Consider the following 16,652-nt stretch of genomic DNA (forward strand, 5'->3'; position numbering starts at 1 on the left):
TGAACAAATTAATGGGGTGGGCAACTACATGGCAAATGAAGTTCAGTGTAAAAAAATGTAAAATAATGCATTTGAGTGGCAAAAATGTGAATGCAATCTACTCATTGGGGGGAGAAACTCTGGGGGAATCTAGGATGGAAAAGGACCTGGGGGTCCTAGTAGATGATAGGCTCAGCAATGGCATGCAATTCCAAGCTGCTGCTAACAAAGCAAACAGAATATTGGCATGCATTAAAAAGGGGATTAATTCCGGAGATAAAACGATAATTATCCCGCTCTACAAGACTCTGGTCCGGCCGCACCTAGAGTATGCTGTCCAGTTCTCGGCACCGGTCCTCAGGTAGGATGTACTGGAAATGGAGTGAGTACAAAGAAGGGCAACAAAGCTAAAAAAGGGTCTGGAGGATATTAGTTATGAGGAAAGGTTGCGAGCACTGAACTTATTTTCTCTGGAGAAGAGACACTTGAGAGGGGATGTGATTTAATTATACAAATACCGTACTGGTGACCCCACAATAGGGATAAAACTTTTTTGTGGAAGAGAGTTTAACAAGACTCATGGCCACTCATTAAAATTAGAAGAAAAGAGGTTTAACCTTAAACTACGTAGAGGGTTCTTTACTCTAAGAGCGGCAAGGATGTGGAATTCCATTCCACAGGCGGTGGTCTCAGTGGGGAGCATCGATAGTTTCAAGAAACTCTTAGATAAGCACCTGAACAACCACAACATACAGGGATATGTAATGTAATACTGACACATAATCACACACATAGGTTGGACTTGATGGACTTGTGACTTTTTTCAACCTCACCTACCATGTAACTATGACATGTGATCAAAGTAGGATCGGGGCAAGAAAAGCAAACCTATAATGGTGGGTTATCTCTGGTGTTCTAAACAGCTTCTTCCAAAATCTTCAACACTCTTGCTAATCATGTGGACCCATACCAAATGTGTCTGAACTGAGAGCCACGGTCCACCTAAGCAGAGGTTCATACCTACCATACTGCAGATCCATCTACACCTGAGACACCTGAGCAATTGGGCTTCCATATTTGATTTGTAATTATTCCTGCTTATGTGACTCGAGGGGGAGGTGACACCAATTTTTTCCACACTTTGTGACACCAACCCTAGTGACGCCACTGACTACATGTATCATTTAGCGCTGCACTTATGTGATTTATAGTTTTATGCAATTTTTGTCAATTGTGGTGTTAGCAGCTTTATTTTCCCTTATTAGCGCGGTCATTTTTTCTTTTGTCAAAGGGACATGTTGCCAATTTTTTCTTGATCAGGGACTGCAGCCAATCAGCTACAGCTGCTGATTAGAGTTTTCCTACAGCGGCAAGTGCAGCTGTTAGAATACAATGTTTGGGCTAGGGGGGGCTGGCTGAACGAAAGAAAATAAAAAAAACTGTGTATGGGCAGCTTTACTTTTTTTGTAGTAAAGAATGTAGCGGTAAAAACAGTGAACAATGAATATGTACCAATTAGACAAATTAGAACACTGTGATAGAAATCAATCTCAAATATAACAATCGTGTATACAATAAGTGAAAACACAAGTGAAAGAGTCCAATCAGTGGAACAATTCTATGATGAACCAGTAAAGTCCGCCACAGAATGGTTGTTACTCAGAAATGGGGTGCAACAGCTTTGGCAGCCATGTAGAACATCAAAGATGGTGCATCTTCCACCGAAAATACGGGGTATGGACTCGAATGTCAGCGACAATGAGTCAATCGAGCAAGGATGCCTAGATCGGCAGGTCTCCAAAGTGATCCAAGGAACCCGAGGACCTCCAAAGATGACTCTAGGGGTTTGTGCAGGTAACCACAAGGCTGAAACTCAGACGTTGGAATCCACAGGGCCGGAACCCACACGTTGAACAACCAGACTAGACAGCCAAAAAGCTCTCATCCGGGGGGGGGGGGGGGGGGTCCCTCCATGTGTTATGCTTAAGAGAACACATGGAGAAACCCCCCCCAAAGAGTTTTTTGGCTGTCCGGTTGTTCAACGTCTGGGTTCCAGCCCTGTGGATTCCAACATCTGTGTTTCAGCCTTGTGGTTACCTGCACAACCCCCTGGAGTCATCTTTGGAGGTCCTCAGGTTCCTTGGATTACTTTGGAGAACTGCCGATTTAGGCATCCTTGCTTGATTGACTCGTTGACATTCAAGTCCACCACTTCTGGTAAGAGCACATACCCCTTATTTTCAGTGGAAGATGCATCATCTCTGATGTTCTACATGCCTACCAAAGCTATTGCACCCCATTTCGGAGTAACAACCATTCTGTGGAGGACTTTACTGGTTTTTCATAGGATTGTTCCACTGATTGGACTCTTTCACTTGTGTTTTCACTTATTGTATACACGATTGTTATATTTGAGATTGATTTCTATCACAAAGATATCATTTGTTTACTTGGTACATATTCATTGTTCACTGTTTTTAGTGCTACATCCTTTACTATTTTTCACTTTGAATTTTTGTCACATTCTTATGTAGCGGCTGTTCATTTATTTGTTTATTTATTTTTTCACTCTTTTGGGTTAGGGCAGTAATATTTCCTATTTGCATTCTTTACTTTTTTTATACTTTGCCACTTTAGAGACATCCAATCACAAAGGACAACTACAGACTTGCAACTGTTGTGTTGCATTGTATAAGATGTTTGACTTTTTATTTTATTTTACAGCTGTGGTCAGTGCCATACCGGTTCCCACGCTAGAAAGTGCCCAGTATCCAGGAATTCTACCATCGCCGACTTGTGTCTATCCGCACCCACAATTCACGCTTCGTCCCGTACCCTTCCCTACGCTGTCAGTGGATCGGGGGTTCGGGCCCAGTCGAGGTAGGATATTTTTTATTTTTAAAAGTCAGATTTTGGTTTACTGTTACTGTATCCAAGTGGTGAATATGTTTTTTTTTTTTCCCACTTATAGTTGTAGATCTGTGGACTGCCCTACATGTAGGTGTATCTTTGTCTATTCTTCTAATAGATTACGGCAGGAGTATTTATACTGACATTGGGGTAAAGCCCCCCTGCCGCTCTGCTCTCTTCAAAGCCTCATGCTGTCCAAAGGTGATTTAAGAAATCCCTTCTTCCTTCTGAGTTATGACACATTAGACTTCAAAAGCGTAGGACTTCAAAGGCTGGTGACAAAACGCTGTGCGGCTTCAGAAACAAACAACATCACAAACCGCACAACATTTTTGCAGGAAACAAGTCGCCCTTCAAAAGGCGAGATGCGACCACTTTGATAGAGGTAGCGGTGACCGAGCGCACCTTGAACACGGCAGAGTGATAGAAAATGTTGTGTGATGTGTTCAGGAAATATTTTTAGCAGCTTAAATGTTTTAAGAGATGTTTTGAGGCCTGCTGACATAGCTGTGTTATACTTTTTTTTTTTGCATTTATTTTCCGTGGTCTTAAAGGGTTAGTTCACCTTTAAACAAAAATACTCTGTGCAGTCCATGAACGCTATTCCATCATTTCAAGTGCAGCTTTATACTTTGACTTACCTCCTTAGACCCAATCTGCCTGGACAGCATGGTCGTTTGCTGACTTGATACCATCCACAAGCAGCTTAACTATTCAATAAGATGTAGATGTTAAATCCAACACAATTTTACTTCAGATAATTACAGTGCAGAGGATGTATTTTCAGTCTTTTGAGGTGGAAGAAGATAACGACATTCCAAAACCATGTCTTGAACAACTAACACTAAAAAAGGTAACATGGAAGACGGGGGGGCAGGCAGGGATATAGGAAGATATGAAAATTTCATTAGTAAACAAGTTGTCGTGGCTCAAAACCACCATTAGATGTCTACATACTACAAAAAATGATAGCCTGATGCAGGTCAATACAAGACAAAAACTACATAAAAGTGGGACAGAACACTGGTTTGAAAAAAAATCCATTTATACACTTCCCATACCTGCAAACACTCATGCAGTTCCCCAAATGCTACTGATATTTTTTACAGCTCTGTCCTGTCCTTTTCTATAAGACGGACCAACCGTTAAGACAAGTGCCTCCTAGTTGTACAAGAGCAAGCCCCGTCCTTCTGAGCCCTGCACATCTCGTTATCTCTTAGGGCGGGTTCACACTGCTGCGTGGTGCGAGATCGCATGTGATTCGCCCTGCACTGCAGTGCAAATCACATGCAATGTCCATGCGATGCGAAGCAGTGTGAACCGGCCCTTATAGCTGCAGGTGACTTCAGCAGCTGCAATACTCCATCTCCCGTTGTAGCTGCTGAGCTCATCTGCTCATGTGCATTGCTCGGAAGAAGGGTGGCATCCTCTCCGCTACTGCTAGGGGGCGATTATCCTAACAGCTGGTCTACTCCAAACAAAAATGGCCCACAGGTATGGGAAGAGCATACATGTTTTTTTTTTTTTTTTTAATCGCATTAGTTTAAAATGATGGAATAGTGTTCACGGACTGCACAGAGTATTTTTCTTAATGCGGTAGTAAACTGCAGGTGGTCAAAAAAAAAAATTCCTGCAAGGCAATGTCATAATGTGCTAGTATGCATTGCCTTACCTTAGAACGAAGCGCTCCAGGGCCAAAATGTCACTGCCAAGACGGCTGACATCTTCCCCCGCTCTCCCTTTCAGGGTTCGCTGACTACGGCTACATAAGTGGCCAGGGGTGCGATAACGTCACACCCGCACATGCACGCGGGAGTCGTCATTTCCGCCATGGGTTCTGGAGGTCCGGCACTCTAAGCCGGGCCTTCAGAAAGCATAAGCCAATGATGTAATCAGCTGCATGCACTCTGAATATCTCCTAAACTTAGGAGATATAATTACAGTGCCTACATGTAAACCTTAATATAGGCTTACCTGTATGTACAAGCGGTAGTACAGAGTTTATCACTATTTTACAGGTGAACTAACCCTTTAAAGGTGACGTTTAATCTGCTTACATTTTGCCTTCCCTGGTTCCTCCTTTTCCTCTTCATCAACATGCTAATGATATTTTTAATTAAAATCTCAGTATGGATCAGTTGGAGGAATGTAAGTATGTATGTGCCATACCTGTAGGATCCCCATGGAGGCTGAAAATCACTGTAGTAGACACCAATACTCCAGTGATCTCCACTAGCTTCTCGGGTCCCATGCCAAGCAGCTGGCCTGCTGCTTACAGAACACAGGAGGTTGGCTTATCAGCATGGGCGCCATACAAAGAACACTTTGGATTTTCTCAATGAATGCAATGAGTTCACTGATTTGAGTTAGAGAACGTGGCATCACGACAATGCCTCTTCACCTCGTTCATCCTGAGACTCCTTTTGCATTCACTGTGTGCTCGCTATTACTGTACGTGCCGACCACAGCGATTTACAGCTTCTACAGGGATCCCACATGTATATGTAGCACACTACTAGGCTAGGGATGCTGGGTAAACTTAGTGAGGCTTGCTTTATAGCCAAATTAGCTGTGAACTGCTGTTCTGGCTACAAAGTCTGAGCATTTGCTTGATTTCCTATGAGCCTGTTGTGAACGTTCTAGAGCTGGGGGGCAGGGGAATTCAAATGCCCAGGCTGGGCTCTTACCTTGCCCAAGCCTATCACTGGGGAGGTGTGCCCAGATGGTGGGGGGGGGGGGAGGCATATTAATACCTGGAAGCCCAGGGAGATTTGTTCTACCCCTGAAAGAGGGGGGTCTGTGTGCTTCATGCCCTGAAGCCTTCCTGACTGGCTGCTTGACTACTCCTCCGGATCGAGCCCATGGCCTTGCTTCTACTGGGATTCGTGAGTAGAGCCTAATCTTCTGAGCTGTAGTTTATCTATGGTTACAAACTGCTCAGGTATGCCAAGTGTGCTGTCCATCGTGTGGTCTTCAGCTGCAAGAACTTTAGTCTGCTCCCAATAACTGTTAAATATTTATTTATTTATTACATGTATTTATTTTTTTTTTATTACATTTATTGTTAAATAGTACATTTATTGATATAAATCTTTACGCCAGAGCTAATAAAGGGACTTGGTTTTAGAATTTGGTTCTCGAAAGAGGGACAGTCCCTTCCAATGAAGACCAGTTGGGAGCTATTTATAATTACAGCTTCCTTCAAATTCTTTACACTCAAGAAGCCCAAGTGGCTAATACATACCAGACCAGTATCAGCTGCGACCAACTGTGCGTAACGGCGCCATATTACCTGCCGTAGCTTCAGGTTACACAGGACTTTATAATTACTCATAAAATTTTACAAAGAGCCTTGGCTACTCAAGTGTGACCTGTGCCAAGAGAAGCTTGTTTAACACTCCCCGGTTTTATTATGAAAGTACGATGCATAGAAATTGCTCAAGTAAAACGTAACCGATTGTCACTGGGGGGCTACGAAAGTCTTTATCGGTAAAAATGGAGGATGATATTGGGGATAATGAATTATCTCAGGGGCCGCAGGAAGAGCCCGGCGCCTTTTTAATTCTTCTGCATTGGCTGCTTTGTTACGAGTATTCCGAGCAACATTTTCACCTTTCACATTTAAAAAGTGCTTTGTCTATCATTTTACGGCAATTACTTTTACAGGCTTCAATAATTATTAAGGAATCATTAAGGGGCAATTTAAGTTAACGAACTTGGGGCAGGGATAGAATGTTTTATTTTTGGTAATAACCTTCACTGTACTATATTTTTATTGTTAAAAGATGCTGAATATAAATGCAAGTTTGTGTATGTAAAATAGTTTTAAAAGGTTTATAGATAATTAAGTAAATGCTCACAGGTCGGAAGACTCAAAGACGGTTTGCAAACAAGGCAGTTCATAAAAACTCAGGTGAACTTTTAGTTTGAATCAGCTAAATGCTTTCATGTACATATAAAAAAAAAAGGTGCCCAATGTCTTACAGTTTGTATTCTTTCTAAAGCAGATAGAACCAGAGTAGAAAAACCTGTCCTCTGCCAGCAAGCTGTAGAGAAGGACCCTTGAGGTGGTCGCAGTGGTCTCTCTGCAGAGGTCCAAAACACCCTTTTTAGAGTCAGACCTATAGCTCTGCAATCAGCAATCAGAGAGACTACTGCTTCCATAGAGACCAAAGGTCCTTCATACAGCATTCTGGCTGTAGAAAGGCTCCAGTAAGGTTTTAAAGAGAGAAAAAAATAATACAGAATCTATCTATCTATCTATCTATCTATCTATCTATCTATCTATCTATCTATCTATCTATCTAGATATATATCTACATATATAGATATATGTATACATATATAGAGAGAAAGATTCAATAGGTCTTTGAAGAGTATGTAGGGACAAAAAATGAATATATATATATATATATATATATATATATATATATATATATATATATATATATATTTATATATATAGTACAGTGTGACAGTGTGTCACTCATCCATTTGCAAACCCTGTAAATACAGATATTGATCTGCTATAAGTGACAACACCCATCATTCTTGCTGTCAGCCCTGCCCAGTTTTTTTTCTGCTACACTCCTTGGACCCACCCACTCTCCCATTTCCAAAATATAAATGCCAATCATTCTGTAGTTCCAAGATAATAACTGTTATGGCTAAATACTCTCCTTGAGTTAACACATGAAGTGAGCACAGGGCAGCTGAGAATTTTTTGACACAATCAAAAGGTGTCAGGACTACAGAACACCTCTACGATCATCACCATAACATGGGGGGAGGTGACCTGTAGTTTACAGTGGTAAACTGGGCAGAGCAAGATAACACTGCTTGAGATAATACTGCAGAGTACACAGCACAGTACTGGATTTTTGGCTGAATCGACAGTTTTATTTTTGCACTTATCATACAAATATAACAAATTGCTGTCAATGGTACTGCATAGACACTGATCAGCCATAACATTAACTCCTTCCCATCGGCCGTACGCATAAATGTGGCCTCTCAGCAAATAGGCTTTAAAGCTGGGAGGCTGCATATATAAGTACCTTCAGATAAAGAGAGCTGTGTCAAGAGCGCTCCCGTCACAGTTACCGGTGGCTAACAGGAAACTCCTGATCTCTACTTGCGATTGGGAGCTTTCCAATCATGTGACTGCTGTGACAGCCAATCACAGCGGTCACATGATCAGAAACCTCACCCCGTCTCCTGGCATCTGGAACTCCTTAAGGGACCAGAAAGTGCTGGTGCCAAGGGGTTAAGTGGTTCCATCATAACCATGACATGGACTGCATTAGACCTCTGAAGGTATGCTGTGGTATCTGGCACCAATCATCATCAGTTATGAGGTGGGACCTCCATGGATCTGACTTGTTTTCCCAGCACATCCCAAAGATGCTCAATTGGATTTGTATCTGGAGAATTTGGAGGCCAGCACCTCAAACTCGTTGCCATCTTCAAAACATTCTTGAATTCATCAGACCAGGCCACCTTCTTCCCTTGCTCTGTGGTCCAGTTCTGATGCTCACGTGCCCATTGTAGGTGCTTTTGGCTGTGGACACTGATCAGCATGGGCATCCTGACCGGTCTGCAGCTACACAGCCCCATACACAACGAATTGAGATGCACTGTGTGTTCTGACACCTTTCTATCTGAGCCAGCATTAACTTATTCAGCAATTTGAGCTACAGTAGCTCTTCTATTGGATCACAGTTCATGGTCTAGCCTTCCCTCCCCACGTGCATCAATAAGCTTTTTCTGCCCAGCACACTATCACTGGTTCAGCGGTTTTCCTTCCTTGGACCACTTTTGGTAGGTAGTGACCACTGCAGACCGGGAGCATCCCACAAGAGCTGTGGTTTTGGAGTTGTTCTGACCCAGTTGTCTAGCCATTACAATTTGACCCTTGCTAAAGTCACTCAAATCCTTAACAAATCTAACACATCAAATTCAGGGACAACGTGTTCACGTGATGCCTAATATATCCCACCCACTTTCAAATGCCATTGTGACAAGATCAATGTTATTCACTTTACCTGTCATGATCGGTGTATAACGAACCTAAAGGGAGCAACTAAGAGAAGTTCGTTGTCAGGGTTTACTTACACTTAGAATGCTGGCATTGCTTAGCTCATATACGGTGTCAGCTCTCCCCTAGAGATATAAGAAATTGGCTGCTGCTCTAACCCTCCAGCAGTGTTCAGATAAAATGACTGTTTATTTATAGTGTTATATGGAGGAAGGTTGTGCAGCTAATTTGTGACTGGTAATCAGGGGCGGACTGACCATTCGGTCACTCGGTCGCCGACCGAGGGCCCGACGTCAGGAGGGGCCCCATGAGCGGCTCAGTCAGTAGTGGAAAAAAGCCGCCCGCTGCACCGCACGAAAACCCCGTCCTCCTGCATTATTTCAGCTCCCAGCACCGCAGCCAGCCCGCTGCCGAGCAGACCTCGGCTTAGGCTGAGAGAGGCTCTGTCAGCAGGGAGGGGCGGGGCAGGGAGCTCCACTGACGCTCTGACCCTGCCCTGCCCCGCCCCTCCTCATGTAGTCTGAGTGTGTTCCTAATTAGAGCGTCTCTCCTGCACTTGTGAGAGCTCCGCTCTGGACCACAAAGATCACCGCCCCTACCGACGAAAGCCCCGCCCCCTACCGACGAAAGCCCCGCCCCCTACCGACAAAACTCCGCCCCCTACCGACAAAACTCCGCCCCCTACCGACGAAAGCTCCGCCCCTGGACCTCTGAGAGCGGGAGGTGAGCCCGACTGGTCAGGTAGGTCCTTCTGCCTACATTATATACACGGCCTGTAGACCCCTTTTTTTCCCTAAATCATCCCTGGAAATGTTGTTTACCCCCCCTGTATAGCTGTGCATTGCTGAAAGTTTAAATTTTAAAACTGGCTACCTGGTCATCTCCTGTAGTCGCATCCCCAGTCTCTGGTCATTTCTTGTAGTCGCATTCGCAGTCTGGTCATTTCCTGTAGTCGCATTCGCAGTCTGGTCATTTCCTGTAGTTGCATTCGCAGTCTCTGGTTATCTCCTGTAGTCGCATCCCCAGTCTCTGGTCATTTCCTGTAGTCGCATTCGCAGTCTGGTTATTTCCTGTAGTCGCATTCGCAGTCTCTGGTTATCTCCTGTAGTCGCATCCCCAGTCTCTGGTCATCTCCTGTAGTCGCATTCGCAGTCTGGTCATCTCCTGTAGTCGCATTCGCAGTCTCTGGTTATCTCCTGTAGTCGCATCCCCAGTCTCTGGTCATTTCCTGTAGTCGCATTCGCAGTCTGGTTATTTCCTGTAGTCGCATTCACAGTCTCTGGTTATCTCCTGTAGTCGCATCCCCAGTCTCTGGTTATTTCCTGTAGTCACATTCGCAGTCTGGTTATTTCCTGTAGTCGCATTCGCAGTCTCTGGTTATCTCCTGTAGTCGCATCCCCAGTCTCGCGGTTATTTCCTGTAGTCGCATTCGCAGTCTTTGGTTATTTCCTGTAGTCGCATCCCCAGTCTCTGGTTATTTCCTGTAGTCGCATCCCCAGTCTCTGGTTATTTCCTGTAGTCGCATTCGCAGTCTTTGGTTATTTCCTGTTGTCGCATCCCCAGTCTCTGGTTATTTCCTGTAGTCGCATTCGCAGTCTGGTTATTTCCTGTAGTCACATTCGCAGTCTGGTTATTTCCTGTAGTCGCATTTGCAGTCTCTGGTCATCTCCTGTAGTCGCATCCCCAGTCTCTGGTCATCTCCTGCAGTCGCATTCGCAGTCTGGTCATTTCCTGTAGTCGCATTCGCAGTCTGGTTATTTCCTGTAGTCGCATTCGCAGTCTCTGGTTATCTCCTGTAGTCGCATCCCCAGTCTCTGGTTATTTCCTGTAGTCGCATTCGCAGTCTCTGGTTATCTCCTGTAGTCGCATCCCCAGTCTCTGGTTATTTCCTGTAGTCGCATTCGCAGTCTCTGGTTATTTCCTGTAGTCGCATTCGCAGTCTCTGGTTATCTCCTGTAGTCGCATCCCCAGTCTCTGGTTATTTCCTGTAGTCGCATTCGCAGTCTCTGGTTATTTCCTGTAGTTGCATCCCCAGTCTCTGGTCATTTCTTGTAGTCGCATCCCCAGTCTCTGGTCATCTCCTGTAGTCACATTCGCAATCTGGTTATCTCCTGTAGTCGCATCCCCAGTCTCTGGTCATCTCCTGTAGTCGCATTCGCAGTCTGGTCATTTCCTGTAGTCGCATTTGCAGTCTCTGGTTATCTCCTGTAGTCGCATTCGCAGTCTGGTCATTTCCTGTAGTTGCATTCGCAGTCTGGTCATTTCCTGTAGTTGCATTCGCAGTCTCTGGTTATCTCCTGTAGTCGCATCCCCAGTCTCTGGTCATTTCCTGTAGTCGCATTCGCAGTCTGGTTATCTCCTGTAGTCGCATTCGCAGTCTCTGGTTATCTCCTGTAGTCGCATCCCCAGTCTCTGGTTATTTCCTGTAGTCACATTCGCAGTCTGGTTATTTCCTGTAGTCGCATTCGCAGTCTCTGGTTATCTCCTGTAGTCGCATCCCCAGTCTCGCGGTTATTTCCTGTAGTCGCATTCGCAGTCTTTGGTTATTTCCTGTTGTCGCATCCCCAGTCTCTGGTTATTTCCTGTAGTCGCATCCCCAGTCTCTGGTTATTTCCTGTAGTCGCATTCGCAGTCTTTGGTTATTTCCTGTTGTCGCATCCCCAGTCTCTGGTTATTTCCTGTAGTCGCATTCGCAGTCTGGTTATTTCCTGTAGTCACATTCGCAGTCTGGTTATTTCCTGTAGTCGCATTTGCAGTCTCTGGTCATCTCCTGTAGTCTCATCCCCAGTCTCTGATCATCTCCTGCAGTCGCATTCGCAGTCTGGTTATTTCCTGTAGTCGCATTCGCAGTCTCTGGTTATTTCCTGTAGTCGCATCCCCAGTCTCTGGTTATTTCCTGTAGTCGCATTCGCAGTCTTTGGTTATTTCCTGTTGTCGCATCCCCAGTCTCTGGTTATTTCCTGTAGTCGCATCCCCAGTCTCTGGTTATTTCCTGTAGTCGCATTCGCAGTCTTTGGTTATTTCCTGTTGTCGCATCCCCAGTCTCTGGTTATTTCCTGTAGTCGCATTCGCAGTCTGGTTATCTCCTGTAGTCGCATCCCCAGTCTCTGGTCATCTCCTGTAGTCGCATCTGCAGTCTCTGGTTATCTCCTGTAGTCGCATTCGCAGTCTCTGGTTATCTCCTGTAGTCGCATCCCCAGTCTCTGGTTATTTCCTGTAGTCGCATTCGCAGTCTGGTTATTTCCTGTAGTCGCATTCGCAGTCTCTGGTTATCTCCTGTAGTCGCATCCCCAGTCTCTGGTTATTTCCTGTAGTCACATTCGCAGTCTGGTTATTTCCTGTAGTCGCATTCGCAGTCTCTGGTTATCTCCTGTAGTCGCATCCCCAGTCTCTGGTTATTTCCTGTAGTCGCATTCGCAGTCTGGTTATTTCCTATAGTCGCATTCACAGTCTCTGGTTATTTCCTGTAGTCGCATCCCCAGTCTCTGGTCATCTCCTGCAGTCGCATTCGCAGTCTCTGGTTATTTCCTGCAGTCGCATTCGCAGTCTCTGGTTATTTCCTGTAGTCGCATTTGCAGTCTCTGGTTATCTCCTGCAGTCGCATCCCCAGTCTCTGGTTATTTCCTGTAGTCGCATTCGCAGTCTTTGGTTATTTCCTGTTGTCGCATCCCCAGTCTCTGGTTATTTCCTGTAGTCGCATTCGCAGTCTGGTTATCTCCTGTAGTCGCATCCCCAGTCTCTGGTCATCTCCTGTAGTCGCATTCGCAGTCTCTGGTTATCTCCTGTAGTCGCATTCGCAGTCTCTGGTTATCTCCTGTAGTCGCATCCCCAGTCTCTGGTTATTTCCTGTAGTCGCATTCGCAGTCTGGTTATTTCCTGTAGTCACATTCGCAGTCTCTGGTTATTTCCTGTAGTCGCATCCCCAGTCTCTGGTTATTTCCTGTAGTCGCATTCGCAGTCTGGTTATTTCCTGTAGTCGCATTCGCAGTCTCTGGTTATTTCCTGTAGTCGCATTCGCAGTCTGGTTATTTCCGGTAGTCGCATTCGTAGTCTCTGGTTGTCTCCTGTAGTCGCATCCCCAGTCTCTGGTTATTTCCTGTAGTCCCATTCGCAGTCTTTGGTCATCTCCTGTAGTTGCATCCGTAGTCTCTGGTTATCTCCTGTAGTCATTTATGATATCTATGGCTATGCATATTTCTTGAATCCATATTGAGCACTATATTTGATTGGCTGTTTGCTTCTGCTTAGGCCTGGCAAACACGCACAATCGCATATGATGCTGACTCCATCATCATGTGCGTGATTGTGATTGTGCGTGTGTGCCAAGCAGAAGCAGCCAATCAAATATAGTGCTCAATATGGATTAAATAAATAGTGGGAAGATTGTTCCTTCCATTGGTGGTCAGTGGGAAGAATGTTCCTTACATTGGTGGTCAGTGAGAAGAATGTTCCTTACATTGGTGGTCAGTGAGAAGAATGTTCCTTACATTGGTGGTCAGTGAGAAGATTGTTCCTTACATTGGTGATCAGTGAGAAGAATGTTCCTTACATTGGTGGTCAGTGAGAAGAATGTTCCTTACATTGGTGATCAGTGAGAAGATTGTTCCTTACATTGGTGATCAGTGAGAAGAATGTTCCTTACATTGGTGGTCAGTGAGAAGAATGTTCCTTACATTGGTGGTCAGTGAGAAGTAAGTTCCTTACATTGGTGGTCAGTGAAAAGAATGTTCCTTACATTGGTGATCAGTGAGAAGAATGTTCCTTACATTGGTGATCAGTGGGAAGAATGTTCCTTACATTGGTGGTCAGTGAGAAGTATGTTCCTTACATTGGTAGTCAGTGGGAAGAATGTTCCTTCCATTGGTGGTCAGTGAGAAGAATGTTCCTTACATTGGTGGTCAGTGAGAAGAATGTTCCTTACATTGGTGGTCAGTGGGAAGAATGTTTCTATACATTGGTGGTCAGTGAGAAGAATGTTCCTTCCATTGGTGGTCAGTGAGAAGAATGTTCCTTACATTGGTGGTCAGTGAGAAGAATGTTCCTTCCATTGGTGGTCAGTGAGAAGAATGTTCCTTACATTGGTTGTCAGTGAGAAGAATGTTCCTTACATTGGTGGTCAGTGAGAAGAATGTTCCTTCCATTGGTGGTCAGTGAGAAGAATGTTCCTTCCATTGGTGGTCAGTGAGAAGAATGTTCCTTACATTGGTGGTCAGTGAGAAGAATGTTCCTTCCATTGGTGGTCAGTGAGAAGAATGTTCCTTACATTGGTTGTCAGTGAGAAGAATGTTCCTTACATTGGTGATCAGTGGGAAGAATGTTCCTTACATTGGTTATCAGTGGGAAGAATGTTCCTTACATTGGTGATCAGTGGGAAGAATATCCCTTACATTGGTGGTCAGTGAGAAGAATGTTCCTTACATTGGTTGTCAGTGAGAAGAATGTTCCTTACATTGGTGATCAGTGGGAAGAATGTTCCTTACATTGGTGGTCAGTGAGAAGAATGTTCCTTACATTGGTTGTCAGTGAGAAGAATGTTCCTTACATTGGTTATCAGTGGGAAGAATGTTCCTTACATTGGTGATCAGTGGGAAGAATATCCCTTACATTGGTGGTCAGTGAGAAGAATGTTCCTTACATTGGTTGTCAGTGAGAAGAATGTTCCTTACATTGGTGGTCAGTGGGAAGAATGTTCCTTACATTGGTGGTCAGTGAGAAGAATGTTCCTTACATTGGTTGTCAGTGAGAAGAATGTTCCTTACATTGGTGATCAGTGGGAAGAATGTTCCTTACATTGGTGATCAGTGGGAAGAATGTTCCTTACATTGGTGATCAGTGAGAAGAATGTTCCTTACATTGGTGATCAGTGGGAAGAATGTTCCTTACATTGGTGATCAGTGAAAATTATATAAAGTTAAGAAAAATAATTAAAAAAAAATGTAAAGCACCCCCATGATCCCAGCACATGCTCTATATGAAAAGCTTTATGTAGGATGAGCACATGTATGTAAACATGTGTCTATAGACGCAAATGCTGGACACGGGAGCCCACCTGCAAGGTAACCCCCCCCCCCGGGAGAGCGCTTCTCCTAGGGAGTTATCTGATGTGGGGAGGAGCCGCTAGAGCCACCCCCAGATGTCGAGGTTCGGGGCCACTCTGTGCGAAACGAGCTGCACAGTGAAGGTAAGTATGATATGTTTGTTATTTAAAAAAACCAAAAAAAAAAACCGAGCCTTTACAATCACTTTAATTTTGGTAAGGTACCGTTGTTGCACTTTCTTTAATGTAATTCTGTGACGAACGCATGTAGTGTGGGCAGTGCAAAATGTAGGTGCGGATTTGTGTGGGTGGGAACACATGAGCGGGGACAGGGGGCCCCAGGATCTCCTATTGCCCGGGGGCCCCATGAGTTGTCAGTCCGCCCCTGCTGGTAATAAACTTGTTTGTAGCTTGTTGGTAATAAATCGTGCTTTGGTTACATCTCCCTATGTGTGTTTTTTTTTCCAGCAGTGAATGAAGCTGCACAATCCCAGCAATCATCGGTGATATCCCACGCACAGCCAGAACATTCGACCAGTGAGGATGCTCCAAGCCGGACGATTCCTACCGCCTGCGTCCGGCCGACGCATCCGCTGCGCAGCTTTGCCAATCCCTTGTTACCTCCACCAATGACTGCCATGGAACCTAAAGTCCCTTATACACCGCTGCTATCTCAGACAGGTAACAGTGCATGGGTTGCCCTATAAAATAGTTTTTTTGGACCTGCAGGTTCCCAGTCTTCAAAAAAGGATTATATTGTCATAACAATAATCTGTTTTGCACAGAGCAGCCTGCATCCTTCTCTTCTCGGGTCCCCCGCTGGTGCTCCTGGCCCCTCCCTCCTGCCAGGTGCGCCCACACCAAGCACCTTGCTGTGAGGGGCACCCAAGCAGGCTTGCTCCTGAGCCCCGCCTCTGTGTGTCCATTCAGACATGGAGCCGTGGCTCGGCCCCACCCCCTCCGTCTCCTGATTGGCTCACTGGCTGTGATTAACAACAGCGGGAGGCAATGGCTAGAATGAAGGACTCACCACTCCAGCTGGATAAATTAGTGCCTGATAGGAATGTCCAACCAAGTGCTAGCCCTGGCCCACCTCCGTGGGTAATTAGATAAAGGAAGAAATGGCTGCACATCGATGGAAATCCAAAATGTCGTTTGTTGATCACCAAGATGACATCAAAGGACACCAACACACAGGTCTTGTAGACGCGTTACAAGGGAGCCAATGGCTTCATTGTTAACCACATGCTGACCAGCGCACGGCGCTATGTCAGCACAATGGCACGGCTGGGGAAATGGGCATACAGGTACGTTCCCTTTAGGAAGCGGCATTGTCGGATTGGGCATGCCGCCACTTGCACTTGACTCGATGTTCACCGGGTACCCACAATCGTGTCTCGGAGAGGCAGAACGGGGAGATGCCTTTGTAAACAAGACATTTCCCCATACTGCCTAGTGACATGACAGAGATCTACTGCTCCCTGTCATCGGGAGCAGTGATCACTGTCATGTGTGTTGTAGCCCATCCCCCCCAGAGTTAGAATCACTCCCTAGGACACACTTAACCCCTTGATCGCCTAGTGTTTAACCCCTTTCCTGCCAGTGTCATTTATACAGTAATCAGTGCATTTTTATAGCACTAATCGCTGTATAAATGACAATGGTCCCAAAATAGTGTCAAAAGTGTCC

At 45.1% G+C, this 16,652-nt stretch overlaps 1 protein-coding gene across 2 annotated transcripts in view; it reads left to right on the forward strand.

Annotated features, from left to right (window-relative positions):
• Window positions 1-16,652, forward strand: part of DCC (DCC netrin 1 receptor) — a 980,705-nt gene that overhangs the window by 937,140 nt on the left and 26,913 nt on the right. The window contains exons 26-27 of one of the 2 annotated variants that reach the window (XM_073619854.1): window positions 2,704-2,859; window positions 15,435-15,644. In XM_073619854.1, coding sequence (XP_073475955.1) covers window positions 2,704-2,859; window positions 15,435-15,644 — 366 coding nt within the window. Of the gene's footprint in view, window positions 1-2,703; window positions 2,860-15,431; window positions 15,645-16,652 lie in introns of both variants that reach the window. The other variant, XM_073619846.1, reaches the window with a different exon arrangement.

Source organism: Aquarana catesbeiana, linkage group LG01 (genome assembly GCF_042186555.1).
Source record: "Aquarana catesbeiana isolate 2022-GZ linkage group LG01, ASM4218655v1, whole genome shotgun sequence".
Taxonomy (NCBI): domain Eukaryota; kingdom Metazoa; phylum Chordata; class Amphibia; order Anura; family Ranidae; genus Aquarana; species Aquarana catesbeiana.